The sequence below is a fragment of the Lasiosphaeria miniovina genome (assembly GCF_030549165.1).
Source record: "Lasiosphaeria miniovina strain SMH2392-1A chromosome Unknown B0T26scaffold_3, whole genome shotgun sequence".
Taxonomy (NCBI): Eukaryota; Fungi; Ascomycota; class Sordariomycetes; order Sordariales; family Lasiosphaeriaceae; genus Lasiosphaeria; species Lasiosphaeria miniovina.
In genome coordinates this window covers 5,047,374-5,072,586 of record NW_026848222.1, presented here as the reverse complement: position 1 = coordinate 5,072,586, position 25,213 = coordinate 5,047,374, and the positions used below count along the sequence as shown (strand labels likewise).

The window sequence follows — 25,213 nt, the reverse complement described above, 5'->3', positions numbered from 1 at the left end:
TCCTTTTTACCCCTCGCTCGCTCGTTCATCCCCCCCCACTCCCCGCCTAATCACGGCCGGCAATCGACAAAGGTGGGGTTGACAGCTCTTTTGCCTGTGCCTGGCAATGGGAGAAGCTCCCCGATCCCGACGAGATGCCGCAGGCGGGGTACAATGGATTTATACTTATTCATGTACGGATAGATAGGCAGCGTCAGCGCGGAGGGAGGACGGGATTGATTGATTGATTGATTGATTGTCTGTTTGTCCTCTTCACCTCATCTCACTTTTCAAGTCTACCTAGTCACAGTTATGGCATTCACGACCAAGGCCACGATCCGGTCGTTTGGCGGCAAGCTGGTCAAGCTGTCGCACGCGTCGACGTCGACGGGCACTGACATGGCCGTCAACGTGTTCCTGCCGCCGCAGGCGCTGGCCGGCGCCAAGGTGCCCGTGCTGCTGTACCTGTCGGGCCTGACGTGCACCCCCGACAACTGCTCCGAGAAGGGCTTCTTCCAGCACGCCGCCGCCCGCCGCGGCCTGGCCATCGTCTACCCGGACACGTCGCCGCGCGGCCTCAACCTGCCCGGCGAGCGCGACGCCTGGGACTTTGGCGAGGCCGCCAGTTTTTATCTAGACGCCACCCAGCCGCCCTTTGCCGGCAAGTACAACATGGAGTCGTACCTGACGCGCGAGCTGCCCGCGGCTTTGTTTGCCGACGCGGAGTTCGGCGCCTTCTTCGCCGGCCCCGATGCACTGGCCATCACCGGCCACAGCATGGGCGGCCACGGCGCGCTGTCACTGTACCTCAAGCACCCGGGGCTGTTCCGCAGCGTGTCCGCTTTCGCCCCCATCGCCAACCCCTCGCGCTGCCCCTGGGGCGAGAAAGCCTTTGCGGGCTATCTCGGCGGTCCCGACCGCGAGGCGTGGAAGCAGCACGACTCGACGGAGTTGCTCAGCCGTTGCGCGAAAGGCACCGACGTCAGGATGCTCGTCGACGTCGGCACCGCCGATAACTTCTACAAGCAGGGCCAGCTGCTGCCTGAGAGCCTCGAGAAGGCGGCCAAGGACGCCGGTGTCGAGGGCTTTGAGCTGCGGTATCAGGACGTGAGTCTTTTTTTTTTTACTCTTTAGATTTCGTCTTGACACACAGAAACACTAAAATCCGGTTCTAATTAGGGCTATGACCACTCGTACTACTTCATGGCTAGCTTCGCCGACGACCACGTCAACCACGCGGCCAAGCACCTGGGTCTCTGAGCTGCTGCCGCTGCTGCCAGAGCTATCTTTGACCTGAATTACGAAAGTGCTAAAAGGTAGATGGGTTCTTGAGAGTGTATATTGAACGGCAGTTGACGAGTGGAAGTAAATAAGTAAATAAATAAGTCATTCAATAGATAACTTCGCCTCTGCTTTTTGCCTTTGGGTGGTACGTCGTGTCATTCAGGTCTCACCCACACTCACTTGGCAGGTACGGGCTGGTAGACCCTGAGATATTTAGTTAAATATATACCTTATTACCTATGTTTAGCACCTTGTCTTCTGCACGCATTGCAAGCAGCGGCAACAATGATAATAACAACACATCCACATTCCCAGCTCCCCCAGACAGGGTACGCACGCCATGTAAGCAAGGCAAAGCTTGTAGGGCTGGCATGATGAAACAAAAAACCGGGACCGCTCCAGTTTATTGCTATTATTTATCCCTCTTCCCTACTCCTCCTCCGCTCGCTCGTAAACTCGTAGCCTCGTTCGCATCCATCCATCCGGCTTCGCACCACCAACAGACGCCCCCTACTTGACTTAAAAAGGGGGTGCGGGATATAAGAGAAAGAAAACACCACGCATGAGAAACATAAGTAGGCAGGTAAGGTAGGTACATTTATGCATACGGAATACATAACGTGGATATATAGATAGGTATATACAACGCCGTCTCCCATGGATATTTGCCAACAAGAAAAAAAATAGACCAACAGACACACAGAAAAACTAATCAAGGTAAGTCGACAAAAAAGACTAGCTTCTAGCCTCCGCCCCTTCAGAGAGATAGATAAAACATCGCGAGTTCGCCTTGCAGTGCCGACACGAATGTGGGGAGGTCATGATATGTGCTGTGTGTGTGTGCCCAGGGGGGGTGGTAACTTGAGAATGCACACTGGGGAAATCAAAACGCGCATCACGGCAGCAATCAGCTGACTCTCTTGTCGCGCGGGTCAGACGGGTGGCCGAGGCTGTTGTTGCTAAAGGCGTCCCTGTGGTTGTTGTGGCCGCTGTTGCTTCCGCCGCTGTGGGTATTGTTGTTATTCCCGCCGGCGGCCCCGGCGTTGCCGATTTCGAGCTTGGCCCTCAGCTCCAGCTCGGCCTCGCGCCGGATGCGGACGTAGGCGAGCTTCTCGAAGCGGCTGAGGGCCTTCCACCAGTGCTGGCCGGCGTCGTGCTCGGCGATGCGCTCGAGCAGGTCGGCCGTCTTGATGCGCACGTCGCGGTCCTTGTGGAAGAGGCCGAGGGCCACGTAGAAGAGCCCGGCGTGCGACTCGGGCGCCACGCTCAGCAGCAGGCAGATCTCGTCGTACGAGTGCACGTACTTGGCAAAGGTCGAGTAGAGCTCCCTGCTCTGCATGGGGCTCAGGCGCTGCGTGCGCAGCCGGTCGTGCATGTGGTGCAGGTCTAGCCCCTTGAGGGGCCTCACCGTGTACAGCTGTGCCACGTCCTGAGGGTGTAATGGCTCGGTTAGCTCGGGATCAAATGCCGCGTGGATGACCGACGCCAGCCCTCCCCAGAGGACTGGAAAAGGACTTGTCTCTCTCCGCTTTCTCACCTGGATGAAGCTGTAGTAGCTCCTCGTGTTCCTCCACCCTTCGATCCGCGTCACGTTGCCCGCCAGCTCCTTGGCCTTGGAGGACTCGTCGCACCAGACGTATCCGTGGCCGCCGCCGACACCCGCCGCCGTCGTGTCGTGCTCGTCGCTGCCGATGTAGAGGGCGCTCGCGCCATATACGCTCTCCTCAAAGGCCGCCGCGATGCGGGTGAACTTGACCACCCAGTCTCTCCACTTGGCGCGGATGACGCGCTCGCCGGCTCGGTTAGCTATGCCGCGCTGAATATCCGCCATAAAGGCCACGTCGCCAGTGAGGTCGTTGGTTGAGCTGTTGATCAGAGAGGCGTGCGACGGGTTCTGCTGCTGAAAGTACACGAGCCCTTCGGTGATTGGGGCCTGGTCAATCTTGCTGCTGATCTTCATCTTGCCGCTGGGCAAGTCACAGAGCAGGTCCCACCACTCGGGATGGTGCTCAAAGGTCGGGTTCGTGACTCCGGCGATGAAGCCAGGCACATTCAGCAGGTCGTCGATCTTGGTCAAATCCGTGTACGGGAAGGCGTGGCGGGTGAAGCCCCTGAGTACACCGCCCGACGCGAGGGCGCAAGCCGCCAGAACGGCATCGGCCACCTCGCCCGACGGCAGGTTATAGCCCAAGAAAATGACGCGCTTCTGTGTCAGGAGCGCATTCACCAAAACAATGATGGGGTGGGTGTTTGGCCCATTCGTCGTCAGGTGCGGGTGCAAGGGGAACGTTTGCGGCGTCTTTGAGTGCGTGTCTGAGAAGTTTTGTATGAGTTTTATCAGGGAAAAGTCGCCCACCGTCTCGGGCATGACAGCCACAGGAACCTTGATGGGAATGGGGATTCCCTTGTACATGACCTTGCTCTCGAACTCGTGCGTATCCCTGGGGACCGCGTAGGTTGACTGGCCCTCGATGTGCGCCTTGGTCCCGGAGCGGAAGATTCCCGGCCGTTTTGGCGGGCTCCTGCTCGCGTCGAAAGGCTGGTCTGTAACGTTCTCCCCCCGATCCTCGGCTATTCGCATCTGGATCATCTGCTCAAACTTCTCCACAAAGAGGTCCTTGTTGTCGCTGGCCTGCAACAGGTGTCGCTCCTGCAAGCTCAGCTTGGGCATGAGCGACAAGTCCATATCGTTGACGGCAGTAAACAGCATTGACAATGTCTCGGGCACTGGCGATTTAAAGTATTCCTCCAATGCCAGCAATAAAAGGGGCTGCAATACCAGTCAGAGGCTATGTTACGGGAGGAGCCAAGTGTGGAGAAGGGTGCTGTACCTTGTAGATATGCAGGAAAGGGTGCCGGGTGCAGATGGCCATAGCCTTGACGACAGCTCCGCGCTTGACCGTCTTGTCTTGTTTTGTGTTGACTAGATTGAGGACGTATATCAGAGGCGGGCCCGCCCCACCTTCAGGTTCGCTGTCCGTCGAGGCATCGTCGTCCCAGTCGTCGTCATCGTCGTCGTCGTCCAGATCACCACCAGCCTCATCGTCCTCGTCGTCGGATTCATGTATGATGCCCTTCTCACGGTCCCGCTTGCGCCTGCGCCGTCTGCGCCGCTCGTCCTTTGCGCGGCGCTCTTCGTCGTCCTCTTCTTGGCTTGTGTCCTTGTGCAGGAAAAAGATGGTCCAGTCCTGGTTTCTCACGTGGGCCTGGTCGGGAAGCATGAGCTCGGCCAGCATGTGTTCGTCGCCCGTGATGGCCACGGGATACTGGTGCTCCATGACGGGACCGCGGTCGACGTCAAAGGACGCGACTAGGATGTACTCGACATGGTTCTCGGTGGCGCCGCGCGGGTACTGGGAGCGCAGTTTGCGCGGGCGGCGGGTCGGGGCGTCGTAGCGGCGAGGCGGGCCCGTCGACAGGGAGCTATGCTGAGACGAGACGGCAGTGCCTGTCGAGGCTGTCTTGCCCTTTGAGCTCGGATTGGATGTGCGATCCGTGTCTGAGGGGAGCGCGGCAGGGGGCAGCGGCGAGCGCGGGGGGCGCGGGGGCTGCGACATGTCCGAGGTAGACGTAGACCGCGAGTACAGGGGGAAGGACGAAAGCGAGGTTTGCTGGTTCGGCACGCCAGGAGTAGAAGTAGAAGCAGCAGTAGATCTAGATCCAACTACTCTCGCAGCATTGGCAGCATGGGCGGGCGCACTAGCTGTTCGCGATGCGACCGAGGGCAGCACTGCGTGCGCAAATGCCATGCTCTGGCCCACCAGCCACCGTCCGACGTCGTTCTGCCTCGACCAGCTGTCGGGCTACTCTGCCGTGTCCCTTTTTCTAGTCTGTGCCCTCTTGTCTCTTTCAAGATCGGATTGAAATGAAACGGGTGTTGCTATTTCCTGGTCGAGCTTGTGAAGATACGTTTTCGTGATCACGTTGGGTTGTGCGACTCCTCCAGTGGAAGGTGGGTGACGGGATAGCGAGACGGGTGGGTCAATTGCAGCCGAGTGCAAGGATTGGCAACGACGGCGCTGGGTATAGAGTTGTAGATCGGCGGCGTGCCACTCGGTTCGGACGATTTGTTCGCTGGTCCGCGTTTTATTCGAACTCGAAGTACAGGAGCTCGAGGTGGGCAATCTTAAATTTTGGCGTTGACAAGTGCAACGGGCGCAAGCTGCGAAAAAGGGGGGTGAGGGGGAGGCGCTGGCGTGGTGGAATTCGGAAAGGTAACGTCCATTCAGGAGGTGGTGTATGGTATTCAGTCGCACAGCCATGCAATACCTACACAGTACTCCATACTTGCGCAGTAACGGCAACCACAGCGCACTGGCTCGAGCGCTGGCAATGAAACGGCGTCGAGAGGAAAGCACAGACGGCACTTTGAGCGGCTCAAGGTTGTGTGTTGCAGCCAGCTCCTTCTCTTCTGGCGTCTTCTTTGGTCGAGTGTAGTTCTACATGTATTATATCTGTACAGTGCCTGGCAAGGCTGTCTTTCGACTTCCCGTCTAGTTAGATATCCCGTACGGCCCGACGGTAGTCGCATTCTGTTGCAGCTCGTCCGTCCCATCAATAAACATCAGACGATGAAATCAACACACACGAGCAGCCGCAATGCTAGATTCCATAGCCTCCCTTTGCTATAGTCCTCTTCTAGTAAGGACGTGCAAATGCGCCTTCGCTTTGTGATGTCTCATTTTGACAAGCAGGGGACAGGCAAGTCGGGGTTCAGACTGGCAGAGACAGACGGAGAAGTGAACGAGGGGGGCTCGGGTCTGGCTGTCCCCTGCGTCTTTGAAACATGCATGGCCAAATATGGGCCGCCGGAGAGCCTCAGCCCCGCATTACTAGATGGGGTCGGTGGGCAAGCCACAGGGAGGAGGGGGAGCGCCGTGGGGCAGTGGCTCGCGCCTTGGCCGTTGTCTGGTCAGTTTGTTTACTTACGTACTGCATTGGACCAGCTCGCCATCTCAAATTCCGGCTGTGGCTCGCGCCACGACTATCGCGTCCAATCTCCACTGCAGACCTCCCGCCATCGAGTCGCTAAAGCCAGGTCCTGAATATTTGACGAAATAATTTGCCAAGACAACGACCGATATTCCTACATCGCATCCGACTAGAACTACCGGTGCCTTGGTGTAGAGACACAACAACAGTAGCCTTCAACAGCGACCAACACGCCAAAACAGCCCTATACGGAGCCCTTCTTTCTTCTGCTCCTTGGCTACACACGAAAGTAAGGGTGCGGCAGCAACCGCTGTGACGCCATCATGGTAGGAGAGGTTAGAGAAATCTGGATTCGGCGTGCGCTGCAGCACTAACCTCGCGAGAAAACAACAGGCAATACCAGGAGGATACAAGCCGTCCCCGCTGGGATATGGCTCTCCTCGAAGCTCACCGTTCCGCCGGCCAGAGTCGCCGGCATCTCCATCTCCTCTCCGACACACCACCCCGACGGCATCACCGTCGAAAACAGGACACGCCAACGAGAGTTTTAGGTTTTCGACCACCGCCACAGCCGCCGCACCGCTGTCAGACAGCTGGTCACCCCGAGGAACGACGGCGATCGACGACACCCAGACGCCGCAGCAGCACGGTAGCTCCAGGCCTTCGGCCCCAAAGATGATGGCGCACGGGAATGCACTCTCTCAGCTGCAGCCGTCGCAGGTGCGCACGATGCGGGACGGGTTCCAGATCCTGGACCGCGACAGCGACGGCATTGTGAATAGAGAAGATGTCGCTGATATGCTCAACCAGCTGGGTAGGAGAATGCCACCCCCAACTGACTATGGACCATGATCTATCGATGCCGTGGCTAACAGTGGACGCCCTCTAGGCCTTCCGTCGAACCCGTCGGATCTCTCGCCATTCTTCCCGCCCGCAGCGCCCCAGACAATGACGCTGGCGGTGTTTCTCAACTCTCTGGCCACATCGCTGGCCGCCCTGTCGCCCAGCTCGGAGCTGGTGTCGGCCTTCTCGGCCTTTGACGACGACGACAGCGGACAGATTGACGTGGCCGAGCTGCGCGACGCCCTGCTGCACACGGCGCCAGAGCCCGGGGAACGGCCCGTGACCGCGGCCGAGGTCGACAAGGTCGTGAGTGGCTTCACGGGCCGGAGGGCGTTCAGCAGGAACAAGACGGGTGGCGGCCTGGGTAGTAAGCGCGGCGAGGTGTTCAAGTACAACGACTTTGTGAGCTCCGTTGTGGGGAGCAACGGCGGCGCGGAGCAGGCCTCGGGAGACGCCGAGGACGAGGCTTGAGCGGGCAGCATCGCCGCTTGGTTAGTTGGTTGGTTCCTGGCAGCGACTTGACTGGGCTGTACTACTACTACTACTATTTCATCACACAACCACGGAAGACATCATAAGAATAGAGCCTCCACAGTGTAGGTATCGGGTATTGAGGGTTTGGGGTCTTGGGGTATTGGACTGGGGACACGGGGTTATGAAATGAAATGTCTGTGTCGCTGTCGGGGCGGGCTTCGGTTTTTGATTCGCTCTGTAGTACGTATTTATTTGACTAGTGGTTGTTTTAGTTACATTACGCATACTTCTGCAGGATGCCCTCAATAACACGGATGTTTTCCCGCCAGCACTCTCGTGCTTGGTCCTCTGGGAGGTCCTTGGGTCGCCATTCAGGCTTCAGGAAACGTCCGAATTTGAACCACTCTAGAAGCACCTGCGTAGACTCGCTATCAAACCACGACGTCTTCCACTGAGGAATGGCGTTCCAGAATGCCTCCCGAAGCTCAGCGGCGCCTTCGTATTCGGGACCAAACCCGTTTGCTGCCGACCTGCGAAAGAGCATTTCGATGGTGCGGTACTGTGACGCAAACGGTGCGCTGGCGACAAACTCCCAGTCAATGACAGCTTGGATGTCTACGGGTGAGTGGCCGGATACCATGACATTGTGAGGTCCCATGTCTGAATGTATCGCAACGACATGGGTATCTTCGACAATTAAGGGAATTGTGTTAGTGTCCATGCGGTTGTCTATAAAGTCTCTGATTCGCTCGAGATATTGCTCTTTGTATTCTTCGATATCTTGTTGCTTTTCGAGGGCGACAAGCGAGGACTTGATGTATGCTTGGAGATACTCGCGTACGGAGGAGAACGGGCCGCCCAGACTATAGTGGCGGTCCGGTCCGATGTCGAGGTGAATTTGAATGGCGTCGCCGCCACCAACGTCTGAATCGGCTTTGGCGATAAGCTCACCGATCAGGCGAGGTTCCGGAAGTGGGATACTCCAGCAGGCTTGGAATGCGCAGGCCATTCTCCGAGCAAAAACGAGCTTCTCGTCGTGAGATAGACCGGGGTATACTGTCGAAGCCACGTGCCCTGTATGAGTCGCGTAATCTGCCTTCCCATGCCTGTGGCGTCCTGTCGACTCCTTTCCCCAGGGATCAGGTACATAGGAGGTGCTGGTAAGATTCGAGGGTCGAATGTCTTGGAAATCAACGTCATTAGCGCATCCATGGACGCGACGTTGCCATAGTGGCGTAGCTGGACCACGTAGGCGTCATCGGCGTTTTCTTCTTGAACTGTGAGCTTGTATGAGATGCTCAGTGCGCCATCAGTAAACCCGAGTCGACGACGCGAGGTGCTGGCCGGTGGCCGAGAGAATCACCTCGGCCAGCTCCGTTTCCGAGAGTTTGATAAGTCCCGGAGGGAAGCTGGAGGGGAGATTGCCCTTGATCGTCGGTCGATTTTAACCAAGTATCTGTCGATAGGAACTGCAGGCCCGTCCATGTCTTCGAGAACCGCTGACTAGGTGATGAATGTGGTGAGCGTCGTCAACGCTTCGATCAGCGCGTAGCTCACGCCTCTCCCGTTTGGAGGACTGAGCGCGCCTGAGAAGACGAAAGCCAAGATGGCCGACCGGCTTCATCTTTGGTCATGGGCTCGTCCGGCATGATGAGAGATGGTATCTTTCCATCGTGCTTCATGTCTCTTGGTTGTGGCCGCCAGGATCGGCCAAACAGCGACACAGACACTATATGTGAATGTGAAATGAACGTCACATTATCTGATTTTAAACCTAGCGCCGTGGCTGTCGCATTTGTGTCGCAAATTGCCAGCCCGTTTTGGTTTGCGACTTCCAGTATCCGTACACACTCTACAGTACGGATACACAGATGCCTTGGCCTTTTACACTGTGTGAAACTGCCAACCACAGCCGATGCAGACTCGGCGTTCCGGGTGAGATGCAGTGAAAGGCCCAAATCTGCAATATGTATAGTTAGCCACGAAAAAAAACATTGCTTGTAAAACAAACAACAGCCAATACCCAGCAGAAGCACTAATCACAGGTCCAATACGGAAGGTTCTCGGATCCGGCTATAACTAGCGCATCGCATGCCGGCCGCTCCGCTCCACATACCCGAACTTTGAACGGCCTGGGGCCGTCAAGGTCCGGCACAACCATGGATTTGCCGATGACACGTATACTGAGAAGACTCACGCCATGCTGTGGTAAGGCCCAAATATAGTACAAAACGAACCGCTTTGCAAATATATAAATCTTTAACTCTAAAGCCAGTCTTGCAAAGCCCTATCTATTCACGACAGTCTCTGGGTCCGGGTCGGAGACAAATGGGCATTGAACCAAGGACGCAAGAGCACAGAAGCTTCAGCCTCGCAAGCATGGGGGCAAGTTTGTTACTCCGACCACGGCCAACAAACCCCACAGAAGCTTCTCGAACTGGGGCAGAGGAACCCCGGGCTGAGTAGTGTGCTGCTTAATTCAATATTCCCTGCTCGACGAATTTCGGCGGCTATAGCGGGGTCTCAGTGCTCAGCCGTCAAGGCTCCCTTCAAGCCAGCTCCGGGCTGTCCTAGGGCCAAGAGGCTGCAAAGGGCCGGCAGCACCCGCCGTCCCGTTCGCTACACGGTCCCCTGGCAGCTGCCCAGAGCGTCTGGACCCTGGGCCTTCCCTGTCACGCTAGGAAGCCGCTCTTGCCCTGACAGTGAGAATAGGAAGTTGGGTACTGCTACAAAGAGAGGGGGAAAGGGAAGGGGCAAGGCAGGCAAACGGCGGCCCGGCCTTCTACTGGTTGGTAATGCAAGATGGCAGTTGTAAACAAGTCGGCCCCTCCAAGCCATTGGTTGGGCGACACGCTGGAACAACCTGTCAACTGTTAGGCCCTGCCCTGCGATGGGCGGTGCCCTGGTGTGGGGTCGACCCGAGTCTAAGAGACCTGCAGCGTGGCGCCCTCAGTGCCCGGCGCCCAGGTATCCAGTACCGGGGCTCGCTGGGCGTCGGGCGAATGGTTTTCTTTTGCTTCCCAATTTCCAGCGAAACCCCAGCCAGCTCATATTTCTTGAATCGCAAATCAAAAAGTGCCCAAAAGGCTACGTGATTTGCTCCAGAGCTGAGAAATCCTCTAAACCCTTTCAATCTGCCAAAGCCAAATGCAATGTGATGGTCGATCGTCCGGCTGCCTCGTCCTCGCGTTCTTGAACCAGCGCCGACCGACAGTTTTCCTTTCCAGACGTTAGCCCGTCCGAACCGCACGCTTCTCTCCCACCGTCAGTGCCCGCGCCCGTCAGCTTTTTTTTGTGCCCGCCCTCTTTTCTGGAGCGACCAGTGTTGCAGCTAGCTAGCCAGATCCAAGAAGCTCGCTGTTCCACTCTTCCCAGATACTTGAGCGCCCGGTACCGCCCCTGAATCCTCCCGCCAATTTTTGCCTTGATGCACCTGCTGCAATACAAAGCCTGACCTTGCCCCGAAGTCACGGCGTCAACCCTTCGCCTTGCGGACCAACCGCATTTAACAATCGGGGACCCAGCGACACCACTTTTCAGAGTTACTCTCGCCCCGAGTCCACTTCAATGAAGTTTTTCGGAAAAAAAGGTTCCAAGAAGCCCAACTCGGTCGAAGAGGAGGACGAAGACACCGCCAACTTTAGCGAGTCGCAGCCGCCCTCCCCAACTAAATCGCCCACTAAATCGCCCACCAAATCTTCGTCATCCCGCTCGCCGTCCAAACGCGACAAAGGCCAGCGACCCGCCTCGCCGCCGCTGCTCTCCCCTCGTGAGACCAAGCCGCGCCCCTCGCGCAGTTTTGCGCGACCAACCGACCCGGCAGCCTCATCTTCCCGGAAGAAGAAAATCGACCCGGACACGCACCCTCTGAACCTCCCACCCGAGCAGCGCAAGCGACTCTCTGCTCTCTCCGCCTCCGCCATGAGCGGTCGGAATTCAATGGAGGTCGAGAAAGACGCCGGTGCAAGCGGCGGCGGCGGCGGGGGCGGAATCCCGTCGTCGCCTGTCCCGCAGCAGCAACAGTCGCCGCCGCAGCAACAGCAGCAGTCGCCGAAGCCGCCAACCCCCCAAACAGGCTCCTTTACCTTCACCGTGCCTGTTCCCAATGGAGCCGAGCCGGCGGCCGCAGATGGGAGTGCCGACGAGGCAGTCCCTACCCCTCCCCCTCACCGGTCGCAGCCTTCTAGCCCCGTGCAGACCGATGCCCAGCAGGCCGAGAGCTTCAAAAATGAGGGTAACAAGTCCTTCAGGGACAAGGACTACCCGCGCGCAATCGAGCTCTACAGCAAAGGTAACCCGCTTTCACATGCCCTCGTTCCCGGGACTCTCAACTTCGCGACGCAGCTGGCTGACCCAATTCTCAGCCGTCGACTTGCAGCCTGATTCTGCAACCTACCTAGGCAACCGCGCTGCGGCTTTCATGTCTGCGAACAGATTCAGCGAGGCTCTGGAGGATTGCAAGCGGGCGGCAGATCTTGACCGTAACAATCCAAAGATTTTGCTGCGTTTGGCTCGCATCTACACCAGCCTTGGCCTGCCTGAGGAGGCAGTTGCTACTTTCAACCGCATCCAGCCACCCCCCTCGGCCAAGGATATGGCCCCCGCCAAGGAGATGCTCCATCACATCAAGTCGGCAAAATCAGCCCTCAAGGACGGAACTGCCTCAATGGTCCTCTATCCTCTCAACCAGGCCACTGCACTTCTTCCGTTTGGCGCCCCCAAGCCGAGGAAGTGGCAGCTAATGCGTGGCGAGGCGCTTCTCAAGATGGGCGATGTTAACTCGCTCGGAGAAGTCCACAACATTGCAATGCCGCTCTTGACAAACAACAGCCAGGATCCCGAGGCGCTCGTACTTCGTGGCCGCGCGCTGTATTCGCAGGGCGAGAATGACAAGGCCATAGCGCATTTCCGTAAAGCCATCAACTGCGACCCCGAGTTCAAGGATGCGATCAAGTGGCTCCGGATCGTTCAGAAGCTCGACAGAATGAAGGAAGATGGCAATGCCGATTACAAGGCAAGGCGATGGCAGGATGCGATTGACAAGTACACGGCCGCTCTGGAAATCGATCCGGCAAACAAGGGGACCAACTCCAAGATCCTCCGGAACAGGGCCCTGTGCCGTATTGAGTTGAAACAGTACGACGAGGCCGTCCAGGACTGCGACAAGGCTGTCAGCATGGACTCAACATATATCAAGGCTCGCAAGACCAAGGCCAACGCCTTGGGCCAGGCCGACAAGTGGGAAGATGCCGTCCGCGAATGGAAGTCCATCCAAGAGTTGGATCCGGAGGACCGGACTATTGCCAAGGAGATCAGAAAGGCTGAGCTCGAGCTCAAGAAGTCGCAACGGAAGGACTACTACAAGATTCTAGGTATCGACAAGAATGCCACGGAGAACGAAATCAAGAAGGCTTACCGAAAACTCGCCATTGTCCACCACCCGGACAAGAATCCCGGGGATGAGACTGCCGAAGCTCGCTTCAAAGATATCAGCGAGGCGTACGAGACACTGAGTGATCCACAGTAAGTTTTGCGCTGGAGAACCAAGCACATAAGTTTATGATTTCTAAAATGGCAACAGGAAACGCGCCCGATTTGATAGCGGCGACGACCTCGCCGACATGTCGGACATGTTTGGCAGCGGCGGCATGCATGGACATGGCGGAATCGACCCAGAGATCATCTTTTCGATGATGAGTCAGGGGGGCGGCTTCGGTGGTGGCGGCGGCTTCGGAGGAGGCCAGGGATTCAACTTCAACGAGCGCCAGCCCCCGAGACGAGGCGGCTTCCAAGGTTTTCATTACTCATGACAATCCGATGAAGACGCCAGCGATGACGACGAGGACGATGACGAGAGTGTTGGGGACACCTTCGGCGACACTCGACATGGGCCGCAATCCCAGCCAAGCGGGAGCGACGGCGATATCAAGGCGGCTTGGAGAGCCGAGGCGGCCAAGGAAAGGGATAAGTGGCTGGAACGGGTGCGTGGGGCAGGACTATTGCTGGCGGCTTCGATTGTGCTTCTCCCCGCGTATCTCGTGGCTGTGGTTGTCATGGGAGCTGGGGCTGTATACATTTGTATCATGGCGATGAGACCGGTCGGATCTCCTCGGAGACGCGGTTTTGCGACTTGAAAAGCTGGGTTTCGGCATTAGACTAGCACTGGTATTTGGCCATTTCGCATCACAACATCAATATCAACACATGGAGGAGGCGTTTTGTTTGGGTTCTAATATCACTACCCCGGGTCCATGTTAGGTTACCGCTGGCAGCAACTTGATTAGCAAGATAGACAGGTTAGTGGAATTTATAGGGGCGTAGCTTTTCTTTTTCCTGGACGAGTTATTCGTTCAGCCGGCCTGACGGGGCGTGCATTTTGTGAAGGTTCCTAGAAAGCGAGAGAATGGGTTTCGTTTGTTGGAGATATGTAAGTGTGCGAGTTCCATGATTATTAGACATCAAAATAAATATGAGATACTAGTTATGTTTCAAGATAAAGAGCACATTAGAGCCTGAGGAGGCCATTTCTTTCTTTGTCGTTACCATGGCACTAACCGATACAGCTAAAAGTTGAGTGTCAGGGTTGTTAGTGCGCCGACCGAAGTCCCGAGGAAGCGTCGGCGGGGCTGTCACCGTTCCCAAACAGGGTTCCACTCGGTACAGATCGCCTCAAGATCCGGGGTTTGGCCGCGGAAGAAGCTTGCCCCACCACCCCCTGCAGGTTGGATGGAGGCCACGATTCACTTGCCCGCCGCAAAAAAGTAGCCCTGTCTGTCCACTAGAAACCTCCACATCGCCTTCTCGCCCAGCGCGGACCTCGCTCATTAACCTGGACGGCCACGGTCTCCAGCACGATTATCTGGTCACCTAGTCCCCATGCTCGAGACGGCGCGCACTCGCTCCTTTAGTCTCGACTTCTGACTCTGTACAACAAACCAAGCTCATTTCGAAGCGTCTGACGGGACTTCCTGGCGACATTGCAGGCCCGTCCTACCTTGCCTCCCCTTAGTTCCGGACCTGCACTGCACCGTCTCGGCAATAATTCCACCTGAACCCTCCTGCGCACCAGGTCCCCTACCTAATTGCTAGTCCCCGCGCAACCGAGTGCCCACCGCTATGGGCGCCGACTACGCTTACGACGAGGAGGGCTACCTCTGGCCCTTCTTCGTCTTCACCCTGACCTTCATTGTCACGCTCCCGCTCACGTACCTGCTGGTGAGCCGCTCGCGCGACCCTGCCGCAGCCCTCAAGCGCGTCCAGTCCGACTACCGGCACGAGCATGCAGACCTCGTCGACACGCTGCGCAAGCAGGAGAAGCGCAAGGACCGGAAGCTCTGGCTGCTGGCCTTTGTCATGGCCGGGTGGGCCGTCATGGGCTACATGCTCTACCTCATCAACACAACCGAGGCGCCAACACAGAAGATCTGGAACCCCTACGACATCCTCAGCATCCCCGAGTCGGCCAGCATCAAGGTCATCAAGAGCACGTACAAGAAGCTGTCCCTCAGGTTCCATCCCGACAAGATACGGCCCGATGCCTCGAGGAACGAGACCCTCGAGGATCTCAACGCCCGCTACGTCGAGATATCAAAGGCCTACCAGGCCCTCACCGACGAGGAGGTCCGGAATAACTACATTCAGTACGGCAACCCCGACGGTAAGCAGGGCTACAGCATCAACATTGCCCTCCCGAAGGCCATGGTTTCGGACGGCAACGGAAAGTACATTGTCCTCATCTACTCGGCCCTCTTTGGAGTCCTCCTGCCCTATCTGGTCGGCTCCTGGTGGTACGGTACCCTGAGGCGGTCCAAGGAGGGGTCGCTGATGGAGAGCGCCAACCGCCTCTTCCGCGCGTACCAGGACGACATTGACGAGGGTGGCGTCATCACCGCTCTCAGCGAGGGCAAGGAATACGAGGACCTCTTCAAAGGCAACAAGGCCGACTCGCAACTATCCAGGATAGAGTCGAAGATTCTGGCCGAGGGCGAGCTCTCGCCCTTCGCTGGCGGCCTGTCTGTCAAGCACAAGGAGAAACTCCAGAACTTGGAGAGCGGGCCGCAGAGAAAGGCGCTTGCGCTGTTGTGGGCCTACCTGGGGCGCGTCGAGCTCGATGATCCTGCTCTGAACAAGGCCAAGCTCGAAGTTGCGCCCATTTCCCACGCTCTCAACAAGTCATTTACCGCCATATCTCTCGCATATATGAACACAGCACCGCTCTTAGCCTCTTACTACACAAGTCAACTGCTCATCCAGGCTCTCCCCCCCAAGTCATCCCCCCTCCTGCAACTCCCGTACTTCACGCCGAAGATTGTCAAGGCGGTTGAGGGAGACTCAAGAATCCGCACGTCGGTCCAGAGCTTTATGGACAGGCCAGACTCCAAGCGCCGTAGTCTGGTGGTAGGGAAGAATCTTCTCACAGAGCAGCAGTACAAGGAAGCAGTGAAGGTGGCCAAGCAACTGCCGTACCTCCGTGTGGCCAAGGCGTACTTCAAGGTGACTGGCGAACGTTGCATCATCCCATCATCCCTCGTCACACTGGTCGTTAAGGGTCGCTTTGTGCCGCCAGGCAGCGAAAAGCTGCCCGAGGTCAACGAGCCGGACCTCGAAGACATCGACCCGGCCGAGGACGACCTGGACGCCATCCTGGGCCGCAAGACTAAGAAGCAGATCGGCAAGGATGAAAATGGGAAGCCCATCATGTCGGCGGACAGCGAGCCCATTCTGCCGCCTCTCGCGTCAGCCCCCTATTTCGCCCGCGACCACAGCCCCAGGTGGCATGTCTTTTTGACCGACTCCAAGCAGGGCAGAGTTGCGGTGCCGCCGTTTACGTTTGCACAGTTTGACCGCCCAGTGTTCCAAGAGGACGGCAGGACGCCGACGTTTGCCATGCAGACGCTCAAGGCGCAGTTCCAAGCCCCGCCGCAGGCCGGCCATTACACTTTTGTCATGCACGTCGTCTGCGACAGCTACGTCGGCTTCGACACCAAGATGGAGGTGACGCTGATAGTCGACGAGGCGAGCAAGGCTGCCGAGATGGCGGACGATGATCAGATTAGCGAGCCTGATGAAGGTTGGTCTACCACTTTTCTTCCATAGTATGCACTGTAGCAAAAAACTGACCATTGTTCTCAAAAGACTCGCTTGCCGGCATCATGAACGCGGCCAAGGGCGGGCCTGCGCCGTCGCCGCCAGGAGCCGCAAAGGCGGGCAAGAAGAGCAGGAAAGAGCAGGACGAGTCAGACGACGAGAGCGGCACAGAGGAGGAGGAAGATGATACCAGCGCCACAAACACAGACACGGAAGCAGAGGACTAAACAGCCCAAAACGCCATATTTTAGATTTCTTCTTGTATCTGGTGGTGGGGGTTCATCATAATGTGTCTCTCTCTGTGTAAACCAAACATCCCCCTTTTTTTATAACGGCGTTTAGACAAAGAGCTGCTTTTTTATTTTTTTTATCATTCTATATCTTTTATCTTCAAAAGACAGACAGGAGTGAGAGAAAGAGAGATAAAAAGTAAAAAGCAACTCGGGGAAGAATACGATGTACGGCGTTGATCATCTATCGTTCGTCCTTTTTCTAACTTACTTGCCTTATTTATATGAGCGAAAAGATCAAATTACAGAACTGAAGTTGCTAGGTGATGAGGGACTGGGCGAGTGGATTGTGAGATTTCCCATTTGTTTTGTGAGAATATGGTGAATTAGTTGGTGAGTAAATCCTTGAGTGAGTGCTCGAGTGCGTGATTGAGGAGTGAAAGGGCAAGTGAAAGACTAAGTGAGCGAGAAGGCGGTGAGAGAGTTAAGTGGATGAGCACTCGAGTGAGTGATAGTGGAGTGCGGGAGTAAGTGAGTATTTAAGTACGTACTCAAGTAGTAGTAAACTCTGGATGTGAGGTGATGGCACTTTCATGTCATAATGGGCTGTCATCGGTTGTGTCTACACCACCAAGTCCCGATTACATAAATTGATATGCTCTAGATTTCTTGCCATGTACATGTGTCTCAGGTCTTTTGTCTAGGTATCTAGGAATAAGATAATGTCTATGTATCATCTAGTCTTTCTTGTTTTGTCTATGCCGTGAACACACCACCTAGGCGAGTGAGTGCGCTCTCATCTTCTATCGACCCTGCGTGTTTACACGGGCCCCCCTTCTCAGGTCATCATCGCCTTGATTACTCTCTACCTGCAGGCCGCGTCGTTGCAGGACTGACCATGCTTCATCCCTGGTTGGGGAGGTTGGTGTGTCGCCTGGGAATATGGCCAGCATTCGAAGGAGGGTGCGTATTGGCGTAGCTTTCATCTGGGTGTATGGTCGCTTATTGAAGTCATGCCAAACCGGGCGAGATAGATAGCATGTTATATCGGTTGGAGGGTTCTTGCTGCTAGGTAGCAGTTCTGATCTATTGGTTGCCACGCTTGTTGCAACGGGATAGCAGGATTAGAATTTATCCAACACAGCGCAGCATCAGCGCATGAAAGGTTTGCGCGGCACATGGTCCGACAGCAGTGTGCCTTTCTCTCCACTCTGTTAGTCCCAGAGCGTTTCTCGCGGATTGGAAGCATCATGTCGTGATGCATAGAATCGTCTCAGAAGGCTACAAGTTCTTCGTTTTTATCTCGCCGCTACCCGTCCTTCTCGAAGGCGTCGTTGAGGTAGCCCACGAAGCTCTCGCGCAGGCGGCTCGTCATGAGCTTGCCGACGGCCTCTAGGCCGATGCCGCCGCGGTTGAGGGCGACAAACGCGCGGCGGTGCCGCTGCAGCTGCGGCAGCCCGACCTTGGACCCGGGGAGCTCCACCACCAGGTCGTCGTCGGCGACACCAGCCGCGGCGGCGGCCCGTGGGATGCGGACTTCGCCGCCGCCGCCGTCCGAGTACTCCTGCTGCTTCTCGAGGATCTTCTTGACAATGTCCTGCGTCTCCCGCTCCAGCACGTACAGGTAGTCGCCGCCGGGGTCCTTGTCGCGCTGCACCGTCGACTGGTTCGGCCGCACGACCTTCTTGGCCTCGCCCGCCACGGCGTCCCAGATCTGGCCGAAGACCTGGCGCGTCTGTTCCGCGTCGTCCTCCCAGATGAGCGTGAACAGCGGGCTGTCCCAGCGCGTCATGGGGTTGGGCTCCTCGTACCGGAACACGAGGTTATCCCAGTTAGCGGGTTCGTAGGGCTCGACGTCCTTGGATTTTTCAGTTTCTGCCTGTGCTGGCTCTTCTTGCTTCTGGTCCTCCTGGTACTGCTTCCTCCTCTCCAGGCGGGCCTCGTTGACAGCGCGTGCGCGGTCGACAGCGCAGCCAACCTGCAGCACGGCACTCGGGGTGCTCATGTTCTTGGCCTCGCAGAACAGCTGGTAGCGCCAGCCCTTGATGTAGTTGAGACCGTCGAGCACGACTATGTCCCGGGGCGACAGCACGCGCTTGACGGCGGCGTAGACGGCGGCGCGGGCGTCCTTCTCCGAGGCATTGGCGGACCGCACGTGGGCCGGCAGCTGGGTCGGCGACAGGTCGTAGACGGCCCGCGAGATGCTCTGGGTTTCGTCGGATATTAGGTGGAGCCGGTACTTGGTCTTGTCGTTGTGGGCGGCGATGCGCTCGGCCAGGTAGGTGTGCAGCTGTTCGGCGCGCGTCGACTTGCCCGATGTCGGAAGGCCCGTGACGATGATGAGCTTTGCGACAAGGGGCCAGGTCAGAATGGGGTGTTGATGGGGGGGCGCAGTTTGGTACTCACAGGCATGGTCAATTCCGTTGGACTTCTGGTCTCTTTGAAATCTATCAGGTCGTAAGAAGGAATCCTAGAAGCAAGGCGGCGCAAGTGACTTTTGTAGCTTGTTCTCCAAAGCTTCAAAATAACAACTGATGGCGGGGCAGAACAGAGGGGTGAAATACCTACATGATGGATCTATGGTGGATACCTGGCACAGGCATTATGGATTAACGTTAGTTCGCTATGGAATACCTACCGTTTAAGTATTCGTACCTGGTTCTGTACTCCGTATGTACATACATACGAATACCTTATTTTAATTACCAGTGTTTAAGTGGTAGGGGACTTTTCGTCCAAGTCCCAACACCTAATCCGACTCCGGTGCTTCCTCTGACAACACAAATTACAATTGCCCTCTCTTTATCTGACAAGAACCACAACTGTCATGGATCTTCTGCATCGTTGCCAACCTTCTTTGATGTATTGGTATAGTCTTTATATACTCCGAATTGATCATCAGATTTAGCACAAGTAACGCCTTTTAAGATGTCTGAGCTTGGTAAAAATTCTCAACTACCTAAGTGGTAGACATCTACTTTATGAACAGACTCAGACCCAGGGAGCCCATGGCGATAGACAGGCTTGCTTGGCCAGCTCGGCAACAACTGTTGTTGGTACAGCTGAAATGTTTGACAGAAGCTGGCCTGACTTGTGGCTTGAGGTGCGCTGCACCCTGCAATTGCAATGCCTCCCTACTTCTCGACCCAAAGCCGGCTCGCAGATTCAGCCTTGGCCCGTTAGTTAGCATGGCATCGTCGACCCAACTTGAATTCCCCGACTTCTCATCATTTTAATATCTGCGCCTTTCATCCACCCCTCCTCAAGACAGCAAACAGTCGGATGAACCCATTGCCACTCTGATCCCATATACGTATCAACGTTCTTCTATTGGGCAAGTCAAGTGGCCATTCGTCGACGGCGTGCCTGGGACTGAGTGAGTGACTTCCAGGCAAGGTCTTCAGCAGCCGCCATGGCCGATCTGATAACCATTCTCGGAGCCGCCAGCTCCGCCATCACTATCATCGACCTGCTGGCCAAAACAATCAGCCCCGTGTCGGAGCTCAGGAGCCGATGGAACAGCTCTGATATCACGATTTCCACCTTCGAGACGCAGCTGATCGCCGTCAAGGCTGCTTTGGTCAAGATCAAGGAATGGTCCGAAACCAGCTTTGAGACCCCTACTACCAGTTCGTCATGGACCTAGACCGCTGTCTTTCTCACTGCGCTCTGCTGGTCGGTACCATCGACGCCGAAATGGCCCCTCTACAATCGACAGCTGGCGGCCAGCTCGACGTTGCCAGCAAGTTGCGTCTCCTCTTCAAGACGAAATGCATGCAGGACATACAGAAGATAATAGAGCATGTGACAGGCGCCCTGAACCTGTTGCTGACGGCCTGCAACTAGTAAGACAATATACTGTTCATGTCGAATTATAACATTACGGTTTTGCTAATCATCCGCTACCCAGTACCTCGTTATCCGAGCAGAGAGTCTTTCTCGAGACTCGAGATGTTCGACGAGAGTTCAAGAAAATTGACGACGACGTCGCTTCCATGTTTGTCCACCGAGACGTCGATTTCCTGCAGACCTACTTTAGCGGTACATCCATCACTTCATCGAAACGGTCGCTCGTGTTCGACTTTGACCGAGAGCTTCTGCCCAGCCAGATATACAGAAGAGTCTTCCAGGGCTCTGTGAAAGCCAGTCTGCTGAAGCTGCAAGGGGATTTCCCAGTGGCCACGCTGGAGTTTCTGGCTATAGCCACTGGCATCAAACGCAAAACACAGCTGCATGAAGCGTGCCTGACTGGAGACCAAGAAACTGCCCAGAAACTTATCCAGAAGGGTGCCGACATTGAAGCCGAAAATCGAAGTGGTAATACGCCACTATCTTCAGCCGCGAGGGAAGGTCACGAAGCAGTTGTACGAGTACTCCTTGATAAAGGGGCTGATGTCGAAGCCAATACTATAGGGGGGGGTGCGCCTCTATATGGGGCCGCGGCCAGCGGCCACGAAGCAGTTGTACGACTTCTACTCGAAAATGGGGCTGACGCCAATGTGATGGATGATGATGGTCAAACGCCACTTAGACGGGCTGTCAAGGGAAATCACAAGACGGTCATTCGGGTGCTACGCGAGTTTCAGAAGTAACAGGTCTCCTTTCACGATAGTTTTGGTCATCCTGAGAGTTTTCTTGGTACGGGTTAGGAACAGGACGAGAGTGGTTACACGTTCCGTCGAGAAAAGACCATGGAAATATGAGCGGCTCTTTCAACCTCTTCTACGACAAACTTTCTCAGTCGGCGGACATAATAAGCATCGCGCTACTCTCAAGAGCGTCTCGAGCCTCTACTTGTTCAGGGGCGAAAAGGCTTGCTCTAGACCACCAAGCAAACCCGAAACCGTCTCTTTGTCACGGAGAACTCCGCCACCGGGCCCGAAAGCGAAAAAGAAGCGCTGGACCTTCCTGCCATGCACCACGCAGTCGGCGAGGTCATGCCGGCCGCGCTCGCGGAACAGGCGGGCGAACCGCTCCTCGTCGTCGGACAGCTCGTTGGATCCCTCATAGAAACTCCCGACGGGCCACATCATGCACGGCGACGAGAAGGCCTCGGCCCACGACGCCGTCCGCGTCCACTCCCAGTCAATGACGCTCGTGATGTTGAGGGTGTCGTCGACGAGGATGTAGTCGCCCTTGTCGTCGGGGTGCTTGAGGTAGAACCGCTCTTTAGTGCCCGCTGTCTAACCTCTAGCGTGGGACACGTGTGCCACGGGCCCTGCAGGTGCCTCCGGCAGAGATGGAGCTCGCAGAGCTCGCAGTCGACGGCCCGTTGCACGGCGGGTCGCGGGCACGCCGGCCAGTCGCACTGCCACAGGGCCATTTCCTTGTTTTCTTTTCTCGGGTGGTGGTGTGATGGTGATGATGATGACTTCTTGGCACGTATACACTTGACGAACAGACTGATACCATGTACGCTCGGATGAAAATGCAATTAAAAACACTTGCTTTATGAACCAGGATGGGACGGGATCTAAACCCTCGTTTATCCTCCCTCACCGCTATAGCATACCCAACAACGCAGTCGCTGGTATTTTTCATCCCTCACTCCCTTGGCGCATGGGTTGTAGGAGGATAGGGGCTGATTGGCCGTGTAGAGCCCGACAGTCTGGGTCCGTACATACGTATGTATACACATAATGGACGTGGTGCTTTGCTTTGCTTTGCTTTGCGCAGCCTGTAGACAGCACGACACACGAACACGACAAGCTTCATCGAATGAAGCAGTGTAGCTGACCGCTTTTCACCCCCAAGGCACGTATGGTACGTATGGAACATCACATCATCACTTCGAACCTAGCATATGTGCCTTGTTAGTAGCGACGATATATGCCGTAGCTCGGTGAATAAGGTCAAGTTTAGATGACACAGGACGGCAAGCAATGCAATCCCCCAAGCTCAACATGTCGCCGAAGAAAAAGATAAAAAAAAGGAAGTTTGAATCAAAGCTAGTATATACGTATATGCGTCTATGTTTTTCTATGCCACCCTCCCAAACCCCCCCCCCCCCCCCCCCCAGAAAAAAAAGGTCCCCCAAAGCCCCTCGCTAGGTATCTATGCATCTATGCTATAAACAAAAGAGATATCAAAAAAAAGGCAACCTTATCCAAGAAGATATCTCACCGCCAGCCGCCCCTTCAATACGACCCTCCATTATCCCTCTGGCGGCCCGTCATCTCGACCTCGTCCGCGGGGCGGCCGGCGGGCGCCTTGTAGGCGGGGGACGCCTTCTGCAGGGTCAGGCCGACGGCCTCGATGATGGCGACGGTGGCCATCTCCATAACAATAGCCATACCAATGAGGTAGTGGGGGTAGTTTGGCGAGCCGCCGAAGCTCCTGAAGTTTGGGTCTGACCCGAACGTGGCCATGGCGGAGAAGACTATGCGCACGAGCAGGAACGGCAGGGCGAGCCCGACGGCCAGCAGCAGCCTGCGCTCGCCGGCGGCGACGTGGCCGACGTGGGCGGCGGCGGCGATCGTGACGCCGACGAGGATGGCGTAGCCGGCAATCAGTAGCCCGAGGCCGGCCTTGGACTCGACCGGGATCGAGTATGTCGGCGGTGCTTGGCCCTGCGCTTGGCCGTCGAAGGCCTTGGAGACGGCGTCGCCCAGCTTGGTTCCGCCGACGATGCCGAGGATCAGGCCGACGAGCACGACGAGCTGCACGAGGCGCAGGGTACGCGGCTCGACGACGGCGTAGCCGGTGCCCTGGCGGGCGATGCCGCCGAGCACACGGCCGATGAGCGCCAGAACGACGAGCACCAGGGCCGAGATGCCGATGGACAGCAGCGTGGCGGCGCCGACGATGAGGCCGACGTTGGTCGGGTCGTTGATGGTGGCCAGCTGCAGCGCGCTGCCGAGGATGCGCGCGACGGAGAAGACGACCAGGAATAGCCAGCCGGCGTTGCGGCCGAAGCCGTGGCGCAGGGCTAGGGTTACGGCCACGGCCAGCGCCGGGACGTAGACCACGATAGTGCCGATGGCGATGCGGTCGAGGTCGGTCAGGTTGGCCATGTTGGCGGTCGGTTATATAAGAGCTAGCTCACGATGGTGGTGGATGTGAATGTGAGGCTGGTGATGATGACGGCCCGGTGGTGATCCAGGAAGTGCGAGTGAGCCAACAACAACAGCAAGACGTGCCGAAGCAGCTGCTCTTATGCATTTGTTCAAGACAAGCCATGACGGCGGCGGGGCTTGCCCTCGATGCTTTTTTTCTTTTTTTTTCCTTCTTTCATTCAGCCGCGCAGAATCGCGGCGTATGACTGAGCTGGACTGGACCAGTATGGTGGTTTGGTGGCTCCGAGAGTGGGAAAGCGAGCAATCCGACTCGGTGTTACCGTACTGTGCGTAATCCCTGTAGACGGCAAATCGGCAAGTGCTCGGATAGGCTAACGGTCTGACCGATGCCATGCGTCCCTCGCCGCAGCACCAGCCTTTACAGCGGAGGGCGATCAAAAAGTGAGCCCGGCCGGGCCAATCAATCACACAGCCTGCCTCGATGGAATCGGAGCCGACCAGTGGGTGCACCACCCGCATTTCCATCGATTCTTATTGCCGTCCTTGGGGAAATTGCAGAAAAAAACAATGTGAATCTGAAAAAAGAGTCCGAAACTGGCAAGTATATACAGTACAGGTACGTAGGTAGTAGAGCGCGGTAAAGGATGCCGTTGCGTTGCGTTGCCCGCCTGGCAATCCCTCCCGATTCAAGACGTTCAAACATGCGCGACGCCAACTAACTAACACGCTTTGGTGAACGCCGCTGCCAAGACTGTTAACAACCGGCTTGGCGACAGGCACTCCCAGTCCCAACAGACGACATCCGTACTCTTTTCTGTGGAGCCGGAGCCGATCTGTCGGGGATGCCTTAACCTAGGGTTATGGACGAATGAAATGGAGGGCAAAGTTCCATGCCATGTCATAGAGCCGAGATCCCGTCACATTCTATAATGTTTGCGTGCACAGGGTCTCCGCTGTCTAATACGATTGTTTACACGACGCCGGCTCTGTGACTGGCATGAAGGTGCGGTGTAGGTGTGGCGAAGCGTTGGATGACGATGACGACCCGAGTGAAGATCATCGCCCTAGCCCCAGTGAATGGGCAACTGACTAACGAAGCGACGCCAGCTACCTTAATTATCATAACCAAGGAAAGGCTGCTTCTCGGGTGACACGACGGAAGGCGTAGGTCGAGCTGACGTCGGGTCCAACCAGACTAATGTTTCAGCGTGTCGTAGCGCTGACCTTGCCTTAGGAACGGATTTAATCAGCAAGCCGCAGAGAGTTGCTAAACCCGTAGAGTTACCTTAGTTGCCTGGGCTTTTAGTTGCGCCACCTGGATTACCAATACTTACCTACTTAAGGTACTTGCCTAACGAGAACTCCTTT

The 25,213-nt window shown here is 56.4% G+C and overlaps 11 protein-coding genes across 11 annotated transcripts; 5 read left to right on the top strand and 6 right to left on the bottom strand.

Moving 5' to 3' along the window:
* Positions 1 to 291: 291 nt before the first annotated feature.
* Positions 292 to 1,239, top strand: B0T26DRAFT_641306 (carbohydrate esterase family 1 protein; the record flags this gene model as incomplete). The annotated part of the gene is made up of 2 exons (XM_060437321.1): positions 292 to 1,086; positions 1,159 to 1,239. The coding sequence occupies 2 exons, from the start codon at positions 292 to 294 to the stop codon at positions 1,237 to 1,239; spliced, it is 876 nt and encodes a 291-aa protein (XP_060299025.1).
* A 931-nt stretch (positions 1,240 to 2,170) lies between these two features.
* B0T26DRAFT_674712 (docking domain of Afi1 for Arf3 in vesicle trafficking-domain-containing protein) lies at positions 2,171 to 5,012 on the bottom strand (the record flags this gene model as incomplete). The annotated part of the gene is made up of 2 exons (XM_060439740.1): positions 2,171 to 4,033; positions 4,095 to 5,012. The coding sequence occupies 2 exons, from the start codon at positions 5,010 to 5,012 to the stop codon at positions 2,171 to 2,173; spliced, it is 2,781 nt and encodes a 926-aa protein (XP_060299024.1).
* Positions 5,013 to 6,518: 1,506 nt separating this feature from the next.
* Positions 6,519 to 7,509, top strand: B0T26DRAFT_750410 (uncharacterized protein; the record flags this gene model as incomplete). The annotated part of the gene is made up of 3 exons (XM_060445214.1): positions 6,519 to 6,530; positions 6,589 to 7,009; positions 7,085 to 7,509. The coding sequence occupies 3 exons, from the start codon at positions 6,519 to 6,521 to the stop codon at positions 7,507 to 7,509; spliced, it is 858 nt and encodes a 285-aa protein (XP_060299023.1).
* A 280-nt stretch (positions 7,510 to 7,789) lies between these two features.
* On the bottom strand, positions 7,790 to 9,161 carry B0T26DRAFT_740137 (uncharacterized protein; the record flags this gene model as incomplete). The annotated part of the gene is made up of 5 exons (XM_060443811.1): positions 7,790 to 8,492; positions 8,582 to 8,796; positions 8,831 to 8,921; positions 9,017 to 9,098; positions 9,128 to 9,161. 5 exons carry the CDS (start codon positions 9,159 to 9,161, stop codon positions 7,790 to 7,792), a joined length of 1,125 nt encoding a protein of 374 aa, XP_060299022.1.
* A 1,918-nt stretch (positions 9,162 to 11,079) lies between these two features.
* Positions 11,080 to 13,322, top strand: B0T26DRAFT_640434 (uncharacterized protein; the record flags this gene model as incomplete). Its single annotated transcript, XM_060437232.1, has 3 exons — positions 11,080 to 11,803; positions 11,877 to 13,035; positions 13,094 to 13,322. The coding sequence occupies 3 exons, from the start codon at positions 11,080 to 11,082 to the stop codon at positions 13,320 to 13,322; spliced, it is 2,112 nt and encodes a 703-aa protein (XP_060299021.1).
* Positions 13,323 to 14,505: 1,183 nt separating this feature from the next.
* On the top strand, positions 14,506 to 16,831 carry B0T26DRAFT_249176 (Sec63 Brl domain-containing protein). Its single transcript, XM_060433984.1, has one exon. It carries the CDS (start codon positions 14,629 to 14,631, stop codon positions 16,606 to 16,608), a length of 1,980 nt encoding a protein of 659 aa, XP_060299020.1. The 5' UTR covers positions 14,506 to 14,628; the 3' UTR covers positions 16,609 to 16,831.
* A 1,145-nt stretch (positions 16,832 to 17,976) lies between these two features.
* On the bottom strand, positions 17,977 to 19,586 carry B0T26DRAFT_249173 (chromatin associated protein KTI12). Its single transcript, XM_060433983.1, has 3 exons — positions 19,398 to 19,586; positions 19,236 to 19,276; positions 17,977 to 19,173 (listed from the first exon to the last, which is right to left on the bottom strand). The coding sequence occupies exons 2-3, from the start codon at positions 19,239 to 19,241 to the stop codon at positions 18,139 to 18,141; spliced, it is 1,041 nt and encodes a 346-aa protein (XP_060299019.1). The 5' UTR covers positions 19,242 to 19,276; positions 19,398 to 19,586; the 3' UTR covers positions 17,977 to 18,138.
* A 642-nt stretch (positions 19,587 to 20,228) lies between these two features.
* B0T26DRAFT_249244 (ankyrin repeat-containing domain protein) lies at positions 20,229 to 21,582 on the top strand. Its single transcript, XM_060433985.1, has 2 exons — positions 20,229 to 20,674; positions 20,740 to 21,582. Exons 1-2 carry the CDS (start codon positions 20,466 to 20,468, stop codon positions 21,419 to 21,421), a joined length of 891 nt encoding a protein of 296 aa, XP_060299018.1. The 5' UTR covers positions 20,229 to 20,465; the 3' UTR covers positions 21,422 to 21,582.
* A 37-nt stretch (positions 21,583 to 21,619) lies between these two features.
* On the bottom strand, positions 21,620 to 21,994 carry B0T26DRAFT_641885 (uncharacterized protein; the record flags this gene model as incomplete). Its single annotated transcript, XM_060437383.1, has 1 exon — positions 21,620 to 21,994. A coding segment is annotated over one exon (375 nt), but the record flags the coding sequence as incomplete, so codon positions are not given.
* A 181-nt stretch (positions 21,995 to 22,175) lies between these two features.
* Positions 22,176 to 22,760, bottom strand: B0T26DRAFT_705342 (uncharacterized protein). The gene has a single exon (XM_060441750.1). It carries the CDS (start codon positions 22,605 to 22,607, stop codon positions 22,374 to 22,376), a length of 234 nt encoding a protein of 77 aa, XP_060299016.1. The 5' UTR covers positions 22,608 to 22,760; the 3' UTR covers positions 22,176 to 22,373.
* A 97-nt stretch (positions 22,761 to 22,857) lies between these two features.
* Positions 22,858 to 24,125, bottom strand: B0T26DRAFT_705340 (uncharacterized protein). Its single transcript, XM_060441749.1, has one exon. It carries the CDS (start codon positions 23,840 to 23,842, stop codon positions 22,967 to 22,969), a length of 876 nt encoding a protein of 291 aa, XP_060299015.1. The 5' UTR covers positions 23,843 to 24,125; the 3' UTR covers positions 22,858 to 22,966.
* Positions 24,126 to 25,213: the final 1,088 nt, after the last annotated feature.